The 25,158-nt window shown below is 41.2% G+C and overlaps 1 protein-coding gene across 4 annotated transcripts in view; it reads left to right on the top strand.

Moving 5' to 3' along the window:
• Positions 1 to 25,158, top strand: part of MAPRE2 (microtubule associated protein RP/EB family member 2) — a 196,180-nt gene that overhangs the window by 44,485 nt on the left and 126,537 nt on the right. For all 4 annotated transcript variants that reach the window (XM_059409451.1, XM_059409455.1, XM_059409454.1 and 1 more), the window contains one exon: positions 23,750 to 23,811. In XM_059409451.1, the coding sequence (XP_059265434.1) occupies positions 23,750 to 23,811 (62 nt within the window). The remainder of the gene's footprint in view (positions 1 to 23,749; positions 23,812 to 25,158) is intronic.

Here is a 25,158-nt window from a genome sequence, read left to right on the forward strand (position 1 = left end):
TAAATAAACTTATTTTTCTTATTTTTATTACTATTAACTTCAATTTTTCTACCTCCCCTCTCTTCCTTATTTTTTAATATTTTTTAATTAAATTTTTAAAATTTCTTTATAAACTCTTCATTATTCTTTATATCACCATGACTCGCTCTATCACTGCCTGACTGCTTCCTTTCCCATTCTGATTCTTTAAGGGGAACCAGCAGTACCTGACACACCTCAAGGCTTCAGTGTTGACAGCTATAGAACTTTGCTCGAATTTCTCATTGCCCCAGGTACCCTGCTCAGAATTCTCTCCTCCTGGCTTTTGCGTCTGTAGCTCCCATAGCACAGAGCACAAGACCTTTCATGGTGTGGATGCTATTTGTTTACACTGATTATTATCAAAAGGTGGGGAGAACATTTGTAAGCAAAGCATCCCGAGTACATTCATTCAGTTTTGTTATTTTCCAAGACAGACATTCTGGATATGGAGGAGCCAAAGGTCTCTTTCATTTCTTAAGTGCCATAAAAGGGTAGCTCATTGTTTATTTGTAGTTATACATAAAACAATTTAGCATTGTTTTTAGCATGAAATAATTTAGTTAAAAACAATTTAACTAGTAATTGTTATACGTAACTACACTCTCATGGGATGAAGATTCACTTCACAAGTTGCTCTCTGCCAAATATTATGGGGGAAAAAAAAACAGGACTATCCAGCTATGTGGATGCCTAAAGGAATTCATGAAGCTAGGAGTGTTATTTCAGAGTACTGGACAAATAACACATTAATAGTTAAACAGCTTTTATTGTCATTGGCCTTCATTAAAAATGGCACAAGTCTATTTAAATAGCCAGCATATTTAAAAATGAGAAGCTTGTTGTGTTCTTTGACAGATACTACCAAAAATAAATGTTAATAAGAATTTCCAAAGGCCAACATGATGTCAATGAACCCATTCTCGTTTCTGTGTAGCTTAGAAGAAGCACTGGGAATGTACTTCTGAAATTCCCATCCTTTTTTGGGGAGGTATAATTTATTGAAGGCTGAAATGTAGTCGAGAAGACTGGGTCTAATCCAGATTAATCAGGAACTGTTCATGAGAGGATGGTGTAAACCTAGTTCTCTAGTACTTATAAGTAGACCAAGAGGAGTGAGGTAGAAAGAATGTGTGTCATCTCGATTTTAGAAACTCTCAAGCTTTTTTTTTTTAAATTAACATATAATGTATTATTTGTTTCAGGAGTACAGGTCTGTGACTCATCAGTCTTACACAATTCACAGCACTCAGCATAGCATATGCCCTCCCCCTTGTCCACCCCCAGCCACCCCAACCGTCCCACCCCCTCCACTCCAGCAACCTTCGGTTTGTTTCCTAAGATTAAGAGTCTCTTACGGTTTGTCTCCCTCTCTTCATTTTTCCCTCCCTTCCCCTATGATCCTCTGTCTTGTTTTTCAAATTCCTCATATCAGTGAGGGCATATGATAATTGTCTTTCTCTGACTGACTTATTTTGCTTAGCATAAAACCATCTAGTACCATCCACATTGTTGCAAATGGCAAGATTTCTCTTTTTGATGGCTGCATAGTATTTCATTATATATGTGTATATATATATTTATATATGCGCATATATATATATATCACATCTTCTTTATCCATTTATCTGTTGATGGACATCTAGGCTCTTCCCATCATTTGGCTATTGTAGACATTGTTGCTATGAACATTGGGGTTCATGTGCTCCTTCAGATCACTACATTTGAATCTTTAGGGTAAATACCCAATAGTGTGATTCCTGGGTCATTGGGTAGCTCTATTTTCAACTTTTTGAGCATTTGCATTCCTACTAGCAGGGTAGGAGGGTTTCCCTTTCTCTGCATCCTCACCAACAGCTGTCGTTTCCTGACTGGTTGATTTTAGCCATTCTGACTGGTGTGAGGTGGTATCTGACTGTGGTTTTGATTTTTATGTCAATGAAGCCAAGTGATGTTGAACACTTTTTCATGTGTCTGTTGACCATTTGGATGTCTTCTTTACAGAAATGTGTGTTCGTGTCCTCTGCCCATTTCTTGATTGGATTATTTGTTCTTTGGGTGTTGAGTTTGATAGATTTTGGATACTAGTTCTTTATCTGATATGTCATTTGCAAATATCTTCTCTCATTCTGTCAGTTGTCTTTTGGTGTTGTTGACTGTTTCCTTTGCTGTGCAAAAGCTTTTTATCTTGATGAAGTCCCAATAGTTCATTTTTGCTCTTGCTTCCCTTGCCTAGAAACTCTCATTTGAGAACAAATGAGAATCATCCAGTGTTTTGTTTTTGTCTTTTTTTTTTTTTACCTTAAATTTATACAGCCCTTTGGTCTTTTTTTTTTTTTTTTTTTAAGATTTATTTATTTATTTGAGAGAGAGAGAAAGACAGCCAGAGTAGGAGGGGCAGAGAGAGAATCTGAGACTCTGTACTGAGTGCAGACCTCAAGGTGAAACTCCATCTTGATCTCATGACCCCAATCTCATGACCTGAGCTGAAACCAAGAGACGGAAGCTTAAAGGATTGCACCACCCAGGCACCCCCAGCCCTTTGGTCTTATTAACCCATCAGAGCCTAAACAGAACTGGGTAGATAGACTACCCATCTGCCCAAAAGTACAAATCCCAAAATTAAATGATGCTCCAAGGTGGCGAGAAACCTGGGGTGCTGATTCCTTGTCTGGTGTCTATCATGTCATGCAGGTTTTCTTGAATAGTGTTGGATATAATCTTGCTTGGAGGCTTTGGCTAGACAAGTTCAGGTCTAATTCTCTGCTCCCTCCTCAAAGTAGGAGAAACGATTTACATACATCATGCTCTCACATGTTCTCACAGAGAAATCAACCTTAGTACTAAGCCAACGCCCAAAAATCCAAGCCATCATTAGTTTCTTTTTATTTTTTTTTAAGAATTTATTTATTTATTTGGCAGAGAGAGATCACAACTAGGCAGAGAGGCAGAGAGGAAGAAGCAGGCTCCCTGCCAAGCAGAGAGCCCGATTCGGGACTCTATCCCACGACCCTGAGATCATGACCTGAGCCAAAAGGCAGAGGCTTAACCCACTGAGCCACCCAGGTGCCCCAAGGTTCTTATCCACATAACCAAAGTAGGAAGTTTCCGAATCTTTGCCCAGTGCATAGAAGCATAAACTCTCTGGTTTTAAGCGCCTTTACAGGTTCCTCACACTATCCGACGAAACATAAATACCCTATACAGCATCCTTACTAAATAGTCCTGCAGTCTCTGCTTTGGGTTCTCTCTCACAACACATTCCGTCCATAAAGGATTCTCTGCAGCAAAGTGAAAATTTGCTCACTTAAAGCTCTCATCTTTTTTTCAGGTTTTTTTTTCTTTTTATAAAAGGGAAAACAATTTGTTTCCAAACATAGGTAAACTAATCACTCAAGATAGTTTAGTTTCATATTTCCCTTTGGTGTGAATGTACTTTGCAAAAGCAGTACATTTCTAAATAATACATGAATTTTTGTGATACAATAAACTGCAGAACTTCTGAACCTTAGCAGGCCAGCAAGCCCAGAGTGAGACTTGCCTTAACTTTTTAGCAGTAGGAACTTCCTTTTTCTCTTTCCTAACCTGTGTGAGTTTTTTTTTTTTTCTTATTTGATTTAGTATATGAAGACATAATTTGAAGATTTTTTCAGATTCAAGATTTTTTTTTGAAGATTATTTATTTATTTGAGAGAGGCAGGGTGAGAGCATAAGCAGGCAGGAGGGTTATCAGAGGGAAATGGAGAAGCAGACTCCCTGCTGAGCAGGGAGCCCAAGGGAGGGGGCTCCATTCTACAACCCTGGGACCATGACCTGAGCCAAAGGCAGCTGCTTAATCAACCAAGCCACCCAGGTGCCCCAGCTTTGAGACTTTTCATTGACTGTCCCTTTATACATTTGAAACATGATGTGAAAACTTGCTGTTTTGAAAATAGCACTACTCTTCTACAGTATGCATTTAAGATTAGTTGCTACTTACAAAGAGAGTGCTCATTAAATAATAAGCATATTTTCATATAGTCACTTACATCACTAGAGGCTGGCAATACGCCATGGTCAATTTCGTCTAAAATTTCCAAATTCAAAAACAGGTCAGATTATGATCCAGAAATTCAAATTATTTGCCTTCTGCCTGAGGCTGGACAGATTACTATTAAGATTCTAGAAAGAATATTTGAAAGAACAATAACTACATTGATAGGAACTTGTCTTACTTTCATATTTTAAGAGTTGCCTCATAAGATTTCCTTCAGTTAAGAGAAACTTCCTCTTTTTGATGACTTGTTAATGCCACTGACTGCAAATGAGTTTCTTAGATTAACAGAGCAATTTTAAGGGTTATATATAACTGGTCCTCTTCATCCTTTCCAAAATCAGTATAGCTACAATTTAGAAGCCAAAAATGGTGGTTGGGTCCCTTTTTCACTAGATCAAACAATGCATTATAAACAATGTAAAGTTTGAGATAACTGAGATCAGCTAACTAGTTTCTAAAAACAAAACAAACAAACAAACAAAAATTGAAAAGTGTATTAACCCCATCCTAGGACCGTTGGTAGCAATGGCATGTAGATTTCTAACTCCCAAAGTGACTTAAGCTCCTCTTGCTCCCGATGGAGTTAACTGGGGAAGGAGGATGAAGGGAGACAGCTGAAGACAGATTGTAGAACCAGTTCAAGTGAAAAGGAACTTTCCTCCTTTATCATAATTTAGATTTCATATTTTATTAACTACATTTTGTTTAATATAGCTTGTGCATATATATATATATATATAATGTGTAGCTCTCTTCAAAGTAGTTCCAAAATTAAACAGTACAGAGGGTCCTCAAAAGTTAAAAATAGAACTGCTTTATGATCCAGCAGTCACACTATTGAGTACTTTATTTCTTTTTTAAAGATTTTATTTATTTGACAGACAGAGATCACAAGTAGGCAGAAAGGCAGGCAGAGAGAGGAGGGAGCGGGCTCCCTGCTGAGCAGAGAGCCAATGCAGGGCTCGATCCCAGGACCCTGAGACCATGACCTGAGCCAAAAGCAGAGGCTTAACCCACTGAGCCACCCAGGTGCCCCCACACTACTGAGTATTTACCTCAAGAGTATAGGAACACTAATTCAAAGGGATATGTGCACCCCTATGTTTATAGCAGCAATATTTACAATAATCAAGAGTGTCCTTTGACCGATGAATGGATAAAGAAGATGTGGTACACACACACACACACACACACACACGCACGCACACACAGAAATACTAGTTAGTTGTGAAAAAGAATGAAATCTTGTCATTTGCAATGACGTGGATGGAACTAGAGGGTATTATGCTAAGTGAAATAAGTCAGAGAAAGACAAATACCGTATGACTTCACTCATATGTGGAATTTAAGAAACAGAACAAGAAAAGGGGGAAAAAATAAGAGAGAGAGAGGGACAAACCAAGAAACAGGCTCTTAATTATAGAGAATCATCTGATGGTTACTAGAGGGCAGGTGGGTAGAGGAATGGATTAAATATGTGGTGGGGATTAAGGTGAGCACTTGTTGCGATGAGCACAGGGTGATGTATGGAAGTGTTGAGTCACTATATTGTATGCCTGAAACTATTATAATGCTATATGTTAACTAACTGGAATGTTAATTAATTAATTTATTTATTTAGAGGGAGACAGAGAAATCATGTGAGAGAGGGCTTGGGGTGGAAAAGGGGCAAGAGGAGAGGGAGACAGAGAATCCTAAGCAGGTTCCATGCCCAGGGGGGTTCAATGTCATGACCTTGAGATCATGACCTGAGCAGAAATCAAGAGTCAGATGTTCAACTGACTGAGCCACCCAGGCGCCCCATAACCAACTGCAATTAAAATAAAAACTTGAGGTCCTTTATCCATTTTGAGTCTATTTTCGCGTGTGGTATAAGGAAATGGTCCAGTTTCATTTTTCTTCATGTGGCTGTCCAATTTTCTTAAAAACAGTAGTTCCAAAATTAAGAATGTTCTGAAATTAATTGGATTTTACTATATTTTTTAGTCAGAGGAAGAAATTCACAATTTTTAATTGCTTAAGCAGGGGCAGAACACTCAAGCATTTTGCTGACAGTTAAGCATTGGTATTAAGTTAGAATTAATTATAAACAACATGGCAAGAATAACTCTTATTATTTGGAGTTAGTAAGAGAAAAGAAAAGAAGCCAAAAAAGGCGGGTGGAAAATGAGGCAGTTTTTTTTTTAGTTTTGCTAAAGTATCTGAAGCTTTTTATTCGACTTCATACCAAAGTAAAACCAGAGCCCCAGGTTACCTCTTTAAGCAGAGGCGGTTTTCAACAACTGATAAGCAAGAGGTGAGAGCGTGCCTGCAACCGCCACTTACACTTTCCTTCCTGCTTTCTTTTTTTTTTTTTTTTTTAATTTTATTTATTTACTTGACAGAGATCACAGGTAGGCAGAGAGACAGGCAGAGAGAGAGGAGGAAGCAGGCTCCCTGCTGAGCAGAAAGCCAGCCAGATGCAGGACTCGATCCCAGGACCCTGAGATCATGACCTGAGCTGAAGGCAGAGGCTTAACCCACTGAGCCACCCAGGAGCTCCATCTTCCCTGCTTTCAAAGATGATCTTCAATCCAATCAGCTTGTCAGAATTGGATCTAGTAAGAAGCACCTTTCTTGATTCTACCCAGGAAACCACTATCTCCATTTTCTCACTGATCCTCTCCTGTCCTGGAAAGAGGAGAAGAAAGAGAGGGAGCTAGATGGGAGACCTTTCTGCTTTGCTTCCCCTAGTCCTTTCCCCAAACCGTTGACAGATTTTTGTTAGTTTCACTTCCAGCTTATCTTCGACCATAATTTTTTTTTTTTTTAACTGTGGTCTTCTGGACACAAATTTTCTAAAAGGAGTTTCCACATATCAACAACAGGAATAACCACGTGCTGTATATGTTATTGGCAATTCCAGAAAGTGCAGTTGGAGTGTTTAATCCACCTGCCAGCATCTGTTCTCTCAGCCCTTTAAGTGCTGGTTAGGCTCCGGAGGGGTGTGCCTTTACCTCGGGTTGGGAGGTGAAATACAGGATGCCCAATTAAATCTGGATTTTAGATCAACAACTTTTTTTTTTAAATATAAGTATATATTACATATATGTATTACATGGGGGTACACCCATACTAAAAAAAAAAAAAAAAAAAAAAATGGATCTTTTATCTAACATTCGACCTTAACTGAGTGTGTCTTTTTTTGGTTTTATTTTTCTTTTCTCTTTTTGTTTTTGCTAAATGTGCAACCCTACTTTAATCCCACAACAAATCTCAAATTTGTAAAATTTTCCCAGTCTGTAAAATACCTGATCTGAGGCTCCATGTCCAAGATAATGAAGTAGAATGTCTGAGCCGCCTTCACCCACTAAAGGAAAAAACCAAGGCATTATCTGAACTTGTCTGTACAACTTCCCTAATTAAGAGGGGAAAATGAAAAGTAAACCCAGAGCTAGAAAATTAGCAATCTTATTTTGTAAGCTATTGTAAGGTACTTTCATTTTTTCTTTTTCTTTTTTCTTTTTTTTATTAACATATAGTGTATTATTAGCCCCAGGGGTACAGATCTGTGAATCGCCAGGTTTACACACTTCACAGCACTTTCTATTCTTTCACAGACCTTCTAATAGAATAGATACATTGATAGGTAATTTATTAGCTACTGGAGTACTTGAGAAAGCATAACCACGTCCACACAACATTGCTAATCAAAGTCCCCTGATCTTGAGTAATTCCAAGGAAGTTCATTCGCAGGGCATTCCAATGAATCCTCCCAAGTCTATTCATGTGACGTTCCAGAACCACAGTTCGGCTTCGTTTAGGAGCATCTTAAAATGCAGAATTCAGGCTCCACCCCAGACTTTCTCATTCAGTCCTCACTTTAACAACACCTGGAGGGGATTCCTGTGCACAGGGAAGTTTGAGAAACCCTGAAGCAGAGGATTCACTTGTTCACACATAAATTGACCTTTTGGTTTAATATCGGGTTGAAATAATCCTTAACAAAACTCTTGTTAACACCTAAGAAGAAATCATTTCTTTTGATCAAATATCTTTAATATGCAACTATTTCTATTTTCTTATGAAGATACTAAACGACCATTTCTACTATTGTTTTATAATGAACATATTCAACAAAAGAAGACAAATGTGAATTTGAAAAAGGCTCTGATAAGGACTAACTGGACAGCCTATTATAAAGAACATTGTGGTTTGTCCTTCATTAAGGACACACTTAATGGCACACACTTCCTGGCCCCCAGAATACAGCAAATCTCTTGTGTTTCTTCATTGCGTGTATTATAAGTTTCATAAGATATTTATGTGCCAACACCACACATGTGTCTGTTTGTATCCAGGCTCCTTTAAAACAGAACAGAGGGCATGTAGTTCGAGCCTATGGCAAATTCCCAACTGCTCTTGTGAAATTCTGAGCTTTAAAAAGTCATAGAAAACTTTCCATAGGGGCACCTGGGTGGCTCAGTTGGTTAAGCTACTGCCTCCAGCTCAGGTCATGATCCCAGTGTCCTGGGATCGAGTCCCACATCGGGCTCTCTGCTCCTTGGAGAGTCTGCTTCTCCCTCTGACTTTCTCCCCTCTCGTGCTCTCTCTCACTCTCCCTCAGATAAATAAATAAAATCTTAAAAAAAAAAAACTTTCCATAGATTTTAATTCCTTTTTGAGTTTGAAATCCTCACTTCCTTATCCCTGCCCACCTGATTTTTTTAGAAGTTACAGTGTTGTGGGGCACCTGGGTGACACTCGGTTAAGCAAATCAACTCTTGGTTTCAGCTCAGGTCATGATCTGGGGTCTAAGCTCAGCTCAGGGTTGTAAGACAGAGCCCCAAGTCAGGCTCCTCACTCCAGCACAGTGTCTGCTTAAGACTCTCTCTCCCCCGAGATAAATACATAAATCTCTCTTTTTTTTTTTTTTTTTTTAAGATTTTATTTACTCATTTGTCAGAGAGAGCACATGCATGAGCAGGGGGAGTAGCAGAGGGAGAGAGAGAAGCAGACCCCCCACTGAGCAGGGATTCCCAACATGGGACTTGATCCCAAGACCCTGGGATCATAACCTGAGCCAAAGGCAGACACCTAACTGACTGAGTCACCCAGGCATCCCTAAATACATAAATCTTAAAAAGAAAAAAAAAAAGTTACACTGTTGCATCGCAGAAAAAATTCTGGAACTGGCACAAAAACCTCAGAAAAGCCTGATGCTTAAAACTAGTTCTGCTGCTGACGGGGTAACTTTTTGAAGATGTTACTTTACATCCTTAATCAACATCCCTCAGATTAAGTTTTCTCCTCTGCCCAGTAGAGACGGTGGAGTCTGGCATTGTCTCACAGGATTCTTGTAAGACTCAGAGAACATGTGAGTCTTTATGAGAACTGTATTATGTAGTGACACAGTCATAAGGTTTGTTTAATGGTTTTCACATATGGCTGACAATAGAACAAATATGATCTATGTATTTTCCTGCAACACATCTAATTTGGAAGCAAGGTGATCTTAATTTTAAGAGTTCCATTTATGCATCAGGAATTTTAAGAGTTCCATTTTTTTTTTTTAAGATTTTATTTATTTATTTGACAGAGATCACAAGCAGATAGAGAGGCAGGCAGAGAGAGGGGTGGTGGGAAGCAGGCTCCCCAGGGAGCAGAGAGCTCAATCCCTGGACCCTGAGATCATGACCTGAGCTGAAGGCAGAGGCTTAACCAACCACTGAGCCACCCAGGCGCTCCAAGGTTAGATCTTAATAAAGCTAAATTTAATAAATAAATAAATACAACATAAGAAACATTAGTGAGAGTTTGAAAATGGGGGAGACAAAAGAGGGGAGGCACTTCTAATCTTTCCACCTCTGTGCAAGTATTACAAAAAAAAAAATTTTTTTTCCTTTTTTGTGTAAAGCTCTTATTGCCTGTAATCACACTCAACAATATTTCACATGAACATTTTCCATAGCATGTTGGATTTTATTTCCCACAGCCAGCCTAATGTTTCTAGGTTCAGTGTCTTCGCACGTTTTTCTGCCGGGGACGTCTTTCTGTCTTTCCTTCCCATAGTGAAGTCAGGCTCAGCCTTTGTCTTAGCTCAGGTGGGACTTCCTCCAGGCCCTTGCCGCTGGGAGCGCGCTCCGACCAGTGGCTTCTGCATCACCTGGGAGCTTCATATAAATGCCGAAGCTCTGTCTCCGTCCCACACGTTCTCAATCAGAATCCCTACTGCTGTAAGATGCTCAGGTGTCATGGATTAACATTTGAGGAAGATTGTCTGGAAAAGCTCTACGAACCTCCTAACCGTGACCTCCCCCACCTCCCACAGGCCCGCCCACCCGTCCAGGATAGGTCAGGCGACTCACTGCGGTTTGCCTTTAATTCCCCACACGTGGGCCTCCCCAGCTCATAAATTGGTTGGAGATGGGGATGGACTCCTGTGGCTCCTCACGTCCCCGGGTTCGAGCGCGCGCTTAGCACGTAAGCTTCCATTTTTAGAGTTGTTTTATCCTTTTTCTGACACCGCGGCTCTGTAGATGAAACAAAAATACAGGTGAAATTTTTCGTCCGTGCTGAGAAAGTGGGTCGTCAGGTAGGACTGTCTGGGTCACTGGTCCACAGTTTGGGAGAGCCCTATAATGTGGGCTTTACTGTGGGAAACACATTGGGAGTTGGAGGGGAGAAGAAATGCTTCTCTCTCTGCGAATAATTTCTGGAAGTCCACTGTTGGAGCTTGATCCTTTTGGGTTAAAGTATTGAATATCTGCTACCAATATCTCTGGGAGAACCTACACTTCACACTTGGCATAGAGGTTGAGCAGCTGGCAGATTTTGGTAAGCGTTTCATAAGATCTAGAGATAAGGGTTCTCTGACAGAGAAGATAGGGTGCTCTAGTAGGTTTTAGGGAAGTTAAATGGTGGAATGCTACAAAACAGCTTCTAATCCTGGCAGATGTTACAGTAGGTTTTATCCTGAATCCTACCATAGGTTGCTTTTTCATTTAAAAAAAAAAAAAGTCCATAAAAATCTGAAGGTAGGACTCTACCCCCATCCTGCCTTTTCATCAGTTCTCCTTTCAAAGCGAACCACTGACAGGCTGGGGTTTTTTGGTCGTTTTGTTTGTTTGTTTCTCCCAGATACTGTTTTAACTGTAGACAAAGTTCAGGTCCTTCTACACCAAGGTTTTTGAACTCCTACTGAAGTTAAACAGCAGATCTGGAGGGAGCCTCCTCTGTGTTCAGGAACCACTTGGTCCTTTCATTGTGGCAGGAACGTTTTGTGAGTTCGAGTGGACAATCTGATAGAGGGAGGCTGAGCCCAGAAGCCTGCTGTTTTGAATTAGCAGAAGACTGATTAGGGCTTTGGAATCAAGTTGTACCCAGAAACAAGAAATGTCTGTCCTGCAGGGCTATTGTTTGTCTTATTTGAAAGGAACAAGAGGCTCCTGGTACTGCTTACCAATGACTCTCACAATTAGCCTCATGGAGCACGAGGAGTATAACTATATTCAAGAATGTGTGGCTTCTCTTCCCCTTCGGGAGCCTGTCGCTGTGCCCACCCATCACCATGGACACCAGCTTAAGCTGAGCCGTGATTCTGAGTCTGATTTCTCTTGCAGAAGGGTGTCTTAGGCTGGTTTTCTGTCCTAAGCTGCCTATGTGAGTGTCTGCGGTGATGCTATTCACAGTAATTTGCCCAGACAGGGAGCTTGGGTGGGGTTTTTAGGAACCCTCTGACACCTCCAGAGCATACCTTGTTGCACAATCTGACGCAGGTGAGCCATGCAGGACGAGAAGAACAATTGTGTTCCATTCGCTGTGATCTCAAGCCGAAGTCCATTTGAGTCATATTTTCCCACGGGGTTTGTGGCCCATCCCAAAGGAATGAGATTTTAAACACCCTATTCTTGAGAAGTTTAGTGTTGTCAGCCTCGCTCTTAGAATCGGAAGGCCATGTGCATTTTTTCTTTTGGTTTTTTGCATTTGGGGGAGTTTGTCTGCAAATGTTAAGTAGTTAATAACTTTGCTGTTTGTTAAGTCTGTGTGCCTTTGGGAGACTTTTATATTCTGACTCCCCTCTCTGAAAAAAACTAGCCAAACTGTCTAATAATGATCAGGAATAGAGACTCTATAGATTAAAAAATGAAGAGGACGTTAAAATTCCATTTCAAACATTTAACATATTAGAGAACTGACAGTCCAACCAAGAGGAAGCAGCAACCTCTACCAAAACATTCAAAAAAAAAAAAAAAAAAAAAAGCATGATTCAGGAGTCAAGACAAAGAATGTTTGTCTCTACCCCCTTAAACAATGATCTTCTTTTAAAATCTTTGCAAGTTAGGCACAACACCATTCCTGCTCTTGTTTTCTTTCTTTCTTTCTTTTTTTTTTTTTTAAAGATTTTATTTATTTATTTGACAGAGATGACAAGTAGGCAGAGAGGCAGAGAGAGGGGGGAAGCAGGATGCCCGCTGAGCAGAGAGCCTGATGTGGGGCTTGATCCCAGGACCCTGGGATCATGACCTAAGCCAAAGGCAGAGGCTTAACCCACTGAGCCACCCAGGCGCTCCACTATTCCACCTCTTCTTATGAACGAGTCAACTTAAATTGATTGTAGGAGGGCCTGAGCCTTATCCCAGCTCTGCTTTAAGTGCAGTCCCAAAACACTTCAATCCATGTGTGACCTCTAGCCTCCTCAGCCGGGGGGTTGTCTTACCTTTTACTTCTGCTTTCCCCATGAGAAATGTCAGCACTCCAGAAGCTAGTTGTCAATCCATCTTCCTTAGAATAAAATAGAATAGAAAATGTAATGGGAACTGGACTTTTTCCTCTCAAAGCCTCCATAAGGTTTTCAACACATGAGGAAAATACATCATTTTGATAGTACTGTAGCACACTGAATGATTTGAGTCACTGAGGGTGGTAGTGGTAGGATTCAGACTTCCACTTAACATATGAAGAATGCCATTGTCGCTCAAAATAGGGAAGTGCTGTGATTTTTGGAAGAGCGGACACGTTTTAAAGAGCATCCACTTGGATACCCTGCTGAGCTCACTTTTCCCCGTAAATGTAGTTGTTAGCATTCTGTCTTCTCTCCATCCACCGGCCTAGGCTGGAGAGCTTCTATGTCTTCCTCTGTTAGAGAGCAGGGAAGACATGGAAAAGCAGGATGACTGACCCAGTACAGCAGGGGGTTGTACTGGGCTGACCCCAAATACAGGCAGAAAGAAGAGCCCTGAATCTTCCTGGTGTTCAAGCACGTGGTACTTCTAGGAAGACTCAGGGAAGCATGAGCTGTCCCCATGGGGAGCGAAAAGGAAGTACCTTGTGGGATAGGAAGGAACAAGAAGGCACAAAAGCTTGTTTCTCTAGGGAGGACCTAAAAGATTGGAAAGAGGTAAGAATCTTAAAGCCCTACTTTAAGTGCAATGTCTATAAAGCATGAAGATACCAACAACTTGAGCTAGCTAGCATTCAACCCTAAAGTGAATAGGAAAGGTTCTGCTTGTTGTCTAAAGATGGTTTTGTTCTTTTCTGTTCCCCGTCCCCCTCCACTGCCTACCTTTAGAGATGGTGATCAAACCACGGAGTTTGCTGAGGTCACAGACTATAGAAAAGGCAACAGATAGGCTTCATAGGGGCCATATGAAGGTCATGCTCAAGGCCACATCCACAAGAGCCCTTCAGGTGGGCATTCTCTCCCATTCTAAGCCATTGGTTTTCTCCAGGGTTGATTCTACATGGACATTTCCTCATCCTATAACTAAAACTCAGATCCACTTGACAAGGGAGATGTGTTCAAATCGTGATGATGAACACAAGGGTTTTCCGTTTACACAGAAATCTGCCATAGCTGAAGAATTCTTATACAGAGCAGCAACACTCAAACTGCACTTGACAGAACACTCGGAGCTGGAGCCCCGAGTTTAGACGGTATATCCACAGTCACATCAGGGAGAAAACCTCAGCCCCAGGGAAGTTCACGCCAGGTGCCATGCTCTGTGCAGCAGGCAGGTTTACAGAGGATAGTTGGATTCCCCAAGTAGCTCTTAAAGGCCCATATAACCCCTAAAGCCATTAAATTGTAACGACCTCCATGGGAAGATGCATGGTGTCTCAAAAAAAAAAAAAAAAAAAAGGAAAGAAAGAAAGAAAGAAAGAGGGCTGATAAATCCATTTTGGATACAGAGCCCAGTACAGCCGAGGACTGCAAGTTCTGGCATCAATGGTCCCTTCGTTTCCCTCAGTTTGAAAATGCAAGTGCACATAGAAAAGTCCTCAGGACTTGTCTGGAAGTGTTGTTAGAAAGCAATGGCAAGGGGCACCTGGGTGGCTCAGTGGGTAAAGCCTCTGCCTTCAGCTCAGGTCATGATCCCAGGGTCCTAGGATCGAGCCCTGCACTGAGCTTTCTGCTCAGCGGTGAGCCTGCTTCCTCCTCTCTCTCTGCCTACTTCTCTGCCTACTTGTGATCTCTGTCTGTCAAATAAATAAATAAAATCTTTAAGGAAAAAAAAAAGTGAAGGTGATCTCAAAAGCCTAACCTGCTACTTTGAAGCAGAATGATAGTTCAGGTATACTAGAGTTTGCTGAAATATTTAGCTTTGGCAAACCTTTTTTTTTTTTTTTTTAAGATTTTATTTGTCAGCACAAGCAGGGGGAACTGCAGGCAGAGGGAGAAGCAGGCTCCCTCTGAGCTAGGAGCCAGATGTGAGACTTGATCCCAGGACCCCAGGATCGTGACCTGAGCCATAGACAGATGCTTAACTGACTGAGACACCAAGGCATCCTGCTTTTGCAAATTGCTTAAGTTTTTCCTCCTTTTTTGAGAAACTACTTGGTAGTTCATCTGAGCATTCTTCTATCTCTCCAACACACTGGATGCCTGTGTGGTAAACTCCGCTGAGTCTGTTTCCTATGCGAAGGAAAGTAAGTGGCCTCAGTGAGGGTGCCAGTGTAGCAAGATCCAGAACCAGCCGTTTAGGTGAGCAGAGAAGAAATAACATGTTTGTGATTAGCACTCCCCAACACCTTTGCACACATGAGTTAATTAAGTGCTTAACATATTAAAAAGCAGGGAACTTTCCCTAAGGACCTGAAACTCTGGATGAGTACATGACCACTGGGGAATTAGGGATGTGGGGAGAGAGGAGAAACAAGGGAAAATGTGCTCCAAGAATGGACTTCAGCTCCTTAATTTTGCTTTGTTCCATCCTTGGTAGCAAGATAAATGAGTTGACTTCATTTGGGATCCTCTGAGTGAATGCCCCATCGCACTAAGTTCAGGCCTGATTACCACATAGCAGACTGTGGGAAGAGCGCTGAAAACAGATCATGGCCTTGCCCCTTGGTGTGGTTCCCAGACCAGCAGCATCTAGAAGTTTCTAGAAAGAATTTTAGACCCCTCCCTAGGCCTACTGAATCATAATCTGAATTTTAAGATTTTCTGCAGATGCAAAATCTGAAAAGCACTGCCACGAAGGAAACTGAGAGATAAAATACTTATCTTCCTCTAATTTTCTGAATGAGGAAAACAGAAATGGCTTTTAAATCCTATGTCTCCTGTCTCCAAAGGGACAGCAATCCTAAGTCTTTCCCTGCTGTTCTTTGCTTCCCTGTCGATATGTTTGCCCTGGTGGTGTAGTAATTGGTATCCGTGAGCTCCTTGCTGGTTACAGGGTGCACTGCTCACCCTTTAGACACCCAACCTTCTCTCAGATATACCAGATGCATAACAGGGTGTCCATGAACTCCTGCTCTGAAGGCCAAAGTCCCAGCCCTTCCACAAGCCTCTCTTCACAGGATCTGCAAGATGAGAATAAGAAATCGCTTCCCTCAGCGGGTTAACCATGGGAAGTCAGTGAGCTGACCCAGGCAACGTACTTCAGCCCGTGCCTCACATACACTAGCTGCAGATATGTGGTAACTTGTGCTTAGGTGCTCAGTGTTGGACAAATGAATAGATAGGAACTGCGTCTAAAAAACACTTGATGAAGATCAAAATCTGGTGTTTTGTTGCTTCAAAAATAGGCAATCTTAATATGCAAAGAAAGCCTGATAGAAGGCAAGAGAAAGGGAAAATGGGTCAAAGTGAACCCATAGAGAAAGCATGTGATTTGGACTCAGAAGACCAGAGTTCGTGTCCCAGCTCTGGCCTTTATCAGCTATGGGATCTCCTACGATAAACAAGCTTCCACAATTACTCTTTATTTTCTGGGGTTATGCGAAAAGGGGGAGGCACTTATAACTGACCAGTTAGGAGGACAAGGCTCACCTTGCTCATTCTTCTATCCCTACATCTCAGCCCATGGGTGCCCTGTGATGTGTTGTTTTTTTGTTTACTTTTGTTTTTTTCCCCAAAGATTTTATTTATTTGACAGAGACAGCAAGAGAGGGGAATACAAGCAGGAGGAACGGGAGAGGGAGAAGCAGGCTTCCCACTGAACAGGGGAACTCCCAATGTGGAGCTCCATCCCAGGACCCTGGGATCATGACCTGAGCCGAAAGCAGACACTTAATAACTGAGCCACCCAGGCACCTCCCTGTGATGTGTTTGTTCAGTTGGACTGGATGATGCACTCTCAATGGAAACAAAAGCTAAAAATTGCATTGGTTTGTTACCCTCTAAATCTCAACCCTAACAGACAAAATCTATCTCTTAGTATTTAAATTTTTTAAAGATTTCATTCATTTGAGAGAGAAAGTGCTCATGCAAGCATGTACCAGTGAGGGGAGATAAGTGAGCACTGAGCAGGGAGCCCAGTGTGGGGCTCCATCCCAGGACTCTGGGATTAAGACCTGAGCCAAATGAAGATGTTTAATGACTGAGTGACCCAAGCACCCCTAAAGAGAAGGTTTTAAGAAACCTTTCAAGTTGGAGGGGCACCTGAGTGGCTCAGTCAGCTAAGCAGCTGCCTTCAGCTCCGGTCATGATCTCTCAGTCCTGGGATCGAGCCCCAAATGAGGATCCCTGTTCAACAGGGAGCCTACTTCTCCCTCTCCCTGCTTCTCCTCATGCTTGTGCTCTCTCACTGTGTCAAGTAAATAAATCTTTTAAAAAAATATTTCAAGTTGGGTATTTTGCCTGGATATATTTCCCATAATAGATTGGGGTTTTGTTCCCACCCCCCACCCACCCAAGTTTTATCCACAGCAATGTAACTGGTGCTTCTGCTCTGGGGCAGCACTCTTTCCCAGGTGACTGGAATTCAGCATAAATTTCCCCCAAACGTTTTGTAAGTGGTACTCTTCTTGAACCCCACAGCAGCACCCCCCAAAACCGTGTTGGTGGTTATCACAGGGTGCACACTAGTCCCAACAGAAAACTTAAGGATAGAAGCTATGCGAATAATCCTGAATATTTCAATAAATTCCATCCACTTCACACTTTGTAACAGACTACTGAAAATGTTAGTGTGAAAACCTTCCCACGTGACACTACAGTTGGACATGCTTATCCATCTTTGGAGGGAGGTCTTAGCAACCCTGGATACCCAGTGTCCTAACAACCCTCCTGCCACAGCCAAAGTCTTGTTCAAATCTCCTATGACCCTTTCAACACTTCTCCTCTATTCCTGTGCTGCTGCTTTGGACAGTCAAAGGAGTAAGACGATAATATAGATAGGATACGTGCAAAGTAAGAATTTCGTTTCCACGATAACCTGAACGCTAAATTTGGACACTGGGCTCAAAGTGAATCTGATCCCAGTCACTGCGCTGCTTGCCTGCTTCGTGAACATTCTGCTACATTTCATTATCGGTCATACTTGTGAGGAAAGGAGCCAACTATTTTCCGGGATCTCTGATTAAACACCAATAAAAGGATAAGTAATTATTAAAAATAGTCACAGAATTAATACACAGGCTATTTCGCGTGTAGTTTGTCTCACGTCTGTCTTTTTAATTTTACTTTTGTGCCTTTGGCATGGTGGATATTCTATTCTAGAATAGAAAGGGCAATCTCAAATTATTTTAATCCTGGTTTGCATGGGAAGTAACAGATGGAAAAAGGAGGATTCTGAGAGGGGGATGAGGCTCAGTTTGTATGAAAATAACTGAATTTCTGTTTTATTATAGCTATGACTTTAGACAATTTGGGGGGATTATACTTTATTTTTATAGAAGCCTAAATCACACGACCAAAAGAAGTTTATAACATCATTACCATTCTTAATGTATACCATCAAAATCCCTTTATCAACCGGCTATAATTTTTCAAAGCCCTTAAATATACAATATGGGTCATTTTGTAGTCTGGCTTGCTTAAGGAGAGGAATGCATTGTCCCACACTCAATGCCCAAGATTCAGTGTAATTTGACCTCCCTTACTCGATGGATAATCTCATTTGGTTTTGGTTTCCTGGTGCATGCTCACAGCTCTGTGCTTCCCGGCAATCCTGCCTGCTAGTTCCCCGGGGAAGTTAAACCAGGCAGGCTCTCAGCTCCCTCTGCCGCCCTGGGAATGGCTCAGAGCCCAGCCCACCCAACCCAGGCCACTAATTGAGCTGGTGCTTGGCCGAGGAAGGGCTCTCCAGAAGACTAATATGGAGTAGGATCAGCCGAAGGATTGGTAGCCTGTGACCTGTTAACGTTTATGAGCTGCATTCTTCCTAGAAAGCTGTGGCGCTCCCATCCTAAAAAATGTGATCTACAACTGGAGGGATTGCATATCTGCAAGCACCCGCAGGGAGTTTGGAATTCAGGATACAGCTCATTTTGAAGGTCCAAAGAGAATTTAGTCAACTCCTGAAGGGAGAAAACCTTGGTTCACATCCCAGTGGGGTTCCCTTCTTGGAAAAGCCAGGAGCAACTGGTTTAAGGTTAAAGCCTTTTATGAGGAAAAGGCTTTAACCTTGCATGGTCAGAAACCTCACTGGCTAAATACATAGCACTGAAGGAAAAGCCAGATCTTCTTCCAATGGTGGGCATGACTAGAAAATCTTTGCAACCCTTTCTTCATTCTGCTGTCTCCTATGTGCCGGCTTTACCGCCAGACGTGGAAGCAGTCTTGGGTGGGGGGCAGGGTAGGCCTCTCAATCTAGGACAGATGTTCTGGGCTCTACCCATGGGATGTCAGAATTCTGAGTTTGTTCAAAGAAAGAGCATCTGATATGTCTAGAGGACGAAGGAGAATGGACTTTTGTAGCAACAGAGAATGTGCTTTGTTAAAGAGTGTGGCCATGTCGTGACTCTGTTTCTAACAAAGAAACTTGGTCTTTTCAGTTGAAGCCAGTAAACTAGAGAAGGGGCTGGCTTTCTGAGGAGCTGCGTAGCGCTCAAAATAGGAAGAGTGAAAGTCGACAGGGTCTTTCCTAACATGAAGGAAGACTCTACATGCTCCTCTCTGTGTGGGGGTGAGGACAGTTCTTTCTTCTTCAGTGTGGCCGAGTTCAGAATAGAGCATACCTGCCTACCTTGTCACCCGTAAGAGCCATGCGGGACGAAATGCTAGACCTGGACCCGTAAGGGTGAGAGGGTGAGGATTGGGGGACGTTCTTGCATAACATCAACTCGAAGCTATCAGAGATCCTTTTAAATATGCAAAACTATCAAACTGCTACTTTGAAGTTCCTTCTGGTCTTCAGTGTATTTGTATCTATTTTGACGTTTTTAGAAGATTTTATTTATTTACTTATTCGTTTGTTTATTTGTTGGAGAGAGAGAATGAGAGCGAGAGAACATGAGAGGAGGAAGGTCAGAGGGAGAAGCAGACCCCCTGCTGAGCAGGGAGCCCCATGCAGGACTGTTTCCCCCCGATTCCAGGATCATGATCTGAGCTGAAGGCAGCCCCTCAACCAACTGGCCACCCAGGTGCCCTCTATTTTGACTTTTAATGAAAATTTAGAAAGTTTGACATGGAAGAAAGAGGGGATAACTGCAGAGAATTCTCAGATAGGCAAGACTGGACAGAAGACTGTCAGTAGAGGTTTCCAAATGCTAGAATCCTGGATGCTAGAAATATTTTTTCTTGGATCTGTAAAAAAGTGGGGCAAAGTCATGACTGCATCTTGCCGACTGTCTCAGAGCTTTTTTTTTTTTTTTTTTTTTTTTAAGTTTTTTTTTTATTTTTTGACAGAAAGAGAGATCACAAGTAGGCAGAGAGGCAGGTGGGGGTGGGGGGAATTTAGGCTCCCTGCTGAGCAGAGAGATGTGAGACTCGATCCTCGATCCCAGGACTCTGAGATCATGACCTGAGCCAAAGGCAGAGGCTTAACCCACTGAGCCACCCAGGGGCCCAGAGCTTTTGTTCATCTCTGGAAAAGTAAAAAAAATAAGAGATTCTTGCTCCATTGTCGTTGTTGTCCTATCTTTTTTTAAATTAAACTTGGTTTTTAGATCTCTGTAGGTGAATATGTAGTTGTAAGAAACCATATGGAGCTTTCTCATGTGCCTTTGAATCACTTCTTCCCCCTCTACAATAACATCTCACAAATTGGTTACAACCAGGATATTGACAAGGACACGTGTTCAAGCTTAGTGTTACCCTTTGATGATCACACCCTCCTCCCCCTACTCCTCCAATGCTCCCCCCCGACTCCTCCCTACTCCTACAGCCATTAACCTGTGCTCCATTTCTACAGTTTTCTCATTTCAAGACTGTTAGATAAATGTAATCATATGGTATATGACCTTTAGGGACTGGCTTTTGCCCCTCAGGATAATTCTCTGGAGGTTGATCCCGGCTGTTGTGTGTATCAATAGTTCTTTTTTTATTTACTGTAGTAAAAGGGTATGCCACAGTTGGCTTAACCATTAACCTGTTGAAGAACATCTGGGTTGTCTCTGATTTTGACTGCTAAGAAAAACAGCAGCAGCAGCAGCAACAACAACAATAACACACACACATACACACACACACACACCCTGCTATAAATATAAATTTTCATTTGGAAAAATGCCAAGATGTACAATTGGTGGGTTGTATGGTAGTTGCATGTTAAAAAAAATTTTTTTTTGCCAGAGTAGCAGAGCCATCCTACATCCTCACAAGTAATGTGAGTGCTCTAATTCCTTCTCAATGTTTCACCTCTCTATTTTAGCCATTCTTCTAAGTGTATAGTGCTATTTCATTATGGTCTTTAATTTTCACCTACCTAATGGCTAAGGATATTAAATATCATTTCATGTGCTTTTTGACTATTCGTGTATCCTCTTCAGCTAAATGTCTCTTCATGTCTTTTGCCCACTTTCCAATGGAATTTTTTAACTGTTGAGTTTTCAGAGCTTGTTATATATTCTAGAAACTGGTCCTCTGTCAGATAAGTGGTTTGCAAATATTTTCTCCTAATTTATCCCTCATATTTGCATCTACTTCACAGGGACAAAAGTTCTTAATTTTGAGAAAGTCCAATTTATCCCTTTTATGGATTGTGTTTTTGGTGTCAAGGCTAAGAACTCTTTGCGAGGCCCCATGTCTCAAAGATTTTCTTTGTTTTTCATAGCTTTGTATTTTATATTTATACCATGTTCCATTTTTTTATTTAAAGATTTATTTATTAGAGAGAGAACATGAAAGAGAGTGGAGCCAGACGTAGGCTTGATCTCACCACCCTGAGGATCACAATCTGAGCAGAAACCAGGAGTTGGCCGCTTAACCAACTGTGCCACCCAGGGGTCCCCCATGCTCCTTTTTTTCTTTTTTTTAAGATTTTATTTATTTATTTGACGGACAGAGATCACAAGTAGGCAGACAGAGAGGGAGAAGCAGGCTCCCTGCCGAGCAGAGAGCCTGATGCAGGTCTGGATCCCAGCACCCTGAGATCATGACCTGAGCCAAAGGCAGAAGCTTTAACCCACTGAGCCACCCAGATGCTCCCCATGCTCCATTTTTAATTTTTATATTAAATGTGAGACTTTTGGAGAACTGCCTTGCCAGTGTCAAACATCACAGACAAAACTGCCTGACCTGCCACCCCCACTGATGGGGGCAGGGGGCGGGGCTTATGTTTCCACCCTTGCCAGGCTGTGCCTTCTTGAGCAGACCAAAGACTCTCCGGGGGTTTCAGATCTATAGCAAAGATCTAGCTTTTATAGAGATGTAGCGTCTGTCCGACTCCTAGAAGCTGTCACTTTCTCGATGCACAATATGGGCCCCTTGCTCCATTACTCTGAACCTCAGTTTCTTTATTTGTATTAAGGTTTTGGAAATTAAATTGGATAAAATATGTGAAATGACTTGTGCAAAGGCTTTTCAATAAATGATCCCATTCTTCAAACTGATCCATTACAGCTGCTGAAAAACGAGCAACGGCCCATTGTCAGACAACAGAAAGGGCCAATTGTATATAGCCAATCCTGAATTTTTTAAGGATGAATTATCTATTTGATAGGTAAACTAGGAACCTTGTACTCTTCCTAACTTGGTGGCCAGTACTTTCCCTGATAACATAGCTACTGAGTACTAGTTCAATAACAATGGCAAATGAAAGTTCTGTTGTAATTGAGTTCATTGCTGGAAGATTTACGGACTTAGGAAAATGATATGGGTAGGAATTGATTTTTTTATTTGACTACTATCATTAAATTATGAAAAGATGTAAAAGAGCTAGGACATTAACTTCTCTAAACTATGTGAAGAAATTCTGTCAGAAGAAATTAATCTATCTCCTCTTTCCCTTATAGAAAAGGTATAAAAGGCCTACCTACTTTCTTTAAAAAAAAAAAAAAAAAAAAAAAACAAACTCACGCAACAACTCTAGACACAGTTCTGGAGATCACCTTGCATTGGGTCTACCACAAATATTTTTAAGCAATTGACTTAAAACACACACACACACACACACACACACAAACAAATAGGCACCAAAGGCATTTGTGTTTTCTGTTCTAGGACAATTTTAGAAGAGTAATGGGCTGGGTGAGCACCTAGGTAGAAGGCAGCAGTCATTTCTGATTTGTTTCTTGGGGTGGTGGGAAGACCATTAAGGCTGGTATACGTATGCATTTGGGTCTTTTTTTTTTTTTCTTTAATCAACATCTGCATGAGCCATAAGCGGCCTCCCCAGGAACCATCCACTTCCCACCCTCACACTGGACCGTAAAAACCTGGAGTTCAGACACATTTCTTAGCCTTGAGAATTGTCTTTCCTTAGTTTATTTCTCACTTAGCCAGGGCATGTTTAGAAGAACAAGAGCTAATGCACATAAAGGAAATTGTCACTTGTTGGTGCGTATAGTTTTGAAGTTTGATCCTGGCATTGTTTAGAATGCCTGTCCTCTCAAAAATCTTCTGATTGGAATAAGACCGTGTTGGTACCAGGTGTAAAACCTGCCAATAAACCTGAGGTTAAGGAAGCTGATACTCTATAATGTTGGCCTTTGCTGTCCCGCTCAGAGGTCCTCCTTCTGGGGGTTATTTGCTAACACATGAATTCTCATCACATCAGAATATCAGGGAGAAAGGTAAAAAGAAAAAATTATCTTCATAAAACTGACATGATACTGTTCACAAGCCATAATCAACCTCAAAGTTGATTTCATATATATATATATATATAGAGAGAGAGAGAGAGAGAGAGAGAGAGAGAACCAAATGCCTTGGCTAACTTAATCTCTCTCCTTTGGTAAAACCAACTGAATTTTGATGTTGTGTATGTGCTTTGATTTCTCTTTCCAGTACTAACCACACCTAACGAACTACGTTAAAGTCCTTTGCTCCTATGTTTTCATCCTATTAAGTATTCTTTTCCTTTCTTCTTTTTTTCCCCCCTCTCCCAGTATCCCATTCCTCAGCGGTACAGTTCATCTCGTCAGCCAGGGAGAGAGCCTGGATGCTCAAGGTAAGATTTAAATCTAAAATGGTATAGAATTCCTTGTCTGCAGATTAAATTGAAGTATTCATGCCTTTGTAACAATTTATTTTCAAAATTCCATTATACAATTATAATGTATTATAATTCCCATAAACATGCTCCATTAAAATGTTATTTTTCAAACTATATTCCAAACTATCAGCAATTCCTCTAAAAATGGTCAAGTCAATTAAAGTTGAATTTTGGAGATATTATTAGTGATAAGTTGAAGGAGAACCTATTAAGATGTAGGCAAGTAACCTCAGGACATTTCATGATATTTGTGAACAAAAAATTTTTAAATTTCACTTATTTATAATAAAGAAATCAAGACAATTGCTCAGACTTTACAAAAGGGGGTGGAGCATATTTGGGAAGGAGACAAAGACTTCAGCCTCTCCCCTCCTCTCCCCCACCAGTTTGAGGTTTGTGTTTGAGACCCAATCATTTGACCTTCACTTATTTCCCACTGGTATTCTGAGTCTCTTTCTCTCTCATGCCTTCAAGGTTCGTTCACCTTCAGTAGCTCCCTAGAACAAAGGAACAATTAACTGAAATTCCACCAGATGGCAATATTTGGAAAGCCATCCACAGAGGTTTCAAAGCTGAGCGCTATTATTGTTCAGAGAATAGTTTCAGTGTAAGACATCCTCGACTTCCCCAAGGGTATTCTAAACATCTCTAGTTTTACTTCTTTCCCCACCATATCGAAAGTTTTTACCAAAAAAAAAAAGTATATTAGGGAATATATAGTATATAGGGTATTTTCTTTCGTTTTTCATTGTGGAATAAAATTAGAAATGTCATTCTTAAATAATTCTTCAGGGTGTCCGTATTAAAAGCTCAAATCGATGGATAATATACTATATTTGGTTTGGGATTTTGTGGTGATAAATGCAATGACTAATGGTCAGTTTTAAATTGAGAAAGCTAAAATTCTAAAAAAAAAAAAAAAAAAAAAAGCTTTTTAAGGAGGAGAAACTTGCAGGTATAAAATACTTACTTGATTTGATTCAGAATAATTTATTTAAATGGGATGAGTAAACTTCATTTGTTTTGCTGTAATGAAAGTGGAGATCCTGAACCCTGACTGGACTTTTCAGAGACCAGAGCTGGGACAGAGGGACCCAGAAAGACATCTAAGGGCAGTTAAAATAGAAAGCACCAAAGAGAGTCACCTAGGCTTGCTTGGTACACCTAGAAGCAGACCTTGAGTGCTCTTGGAAACCTGCTCTTGTGCCACTAGCCCTTCTGGTAGGGGATTTACGTGTCTGGAATGGTCCTGGTCTTGGAATATAGTCTCATGAGTACCCCTTTTCACCCCCCAAAGTATCT

Source organism: Mustela nigripes, chromosome 8 (genome assembly GCF_022355385.1).
Source record: "Mustela nigripes isolate SB6536 chromosome 8, MUSNIG.SB6536, whole genome shotgun sequence".
NCBI lineage: Eukaryota > Metazoa > Chordata > Mammalia > Carnivora > Mustelidae > Mustela > Mustela nigripes.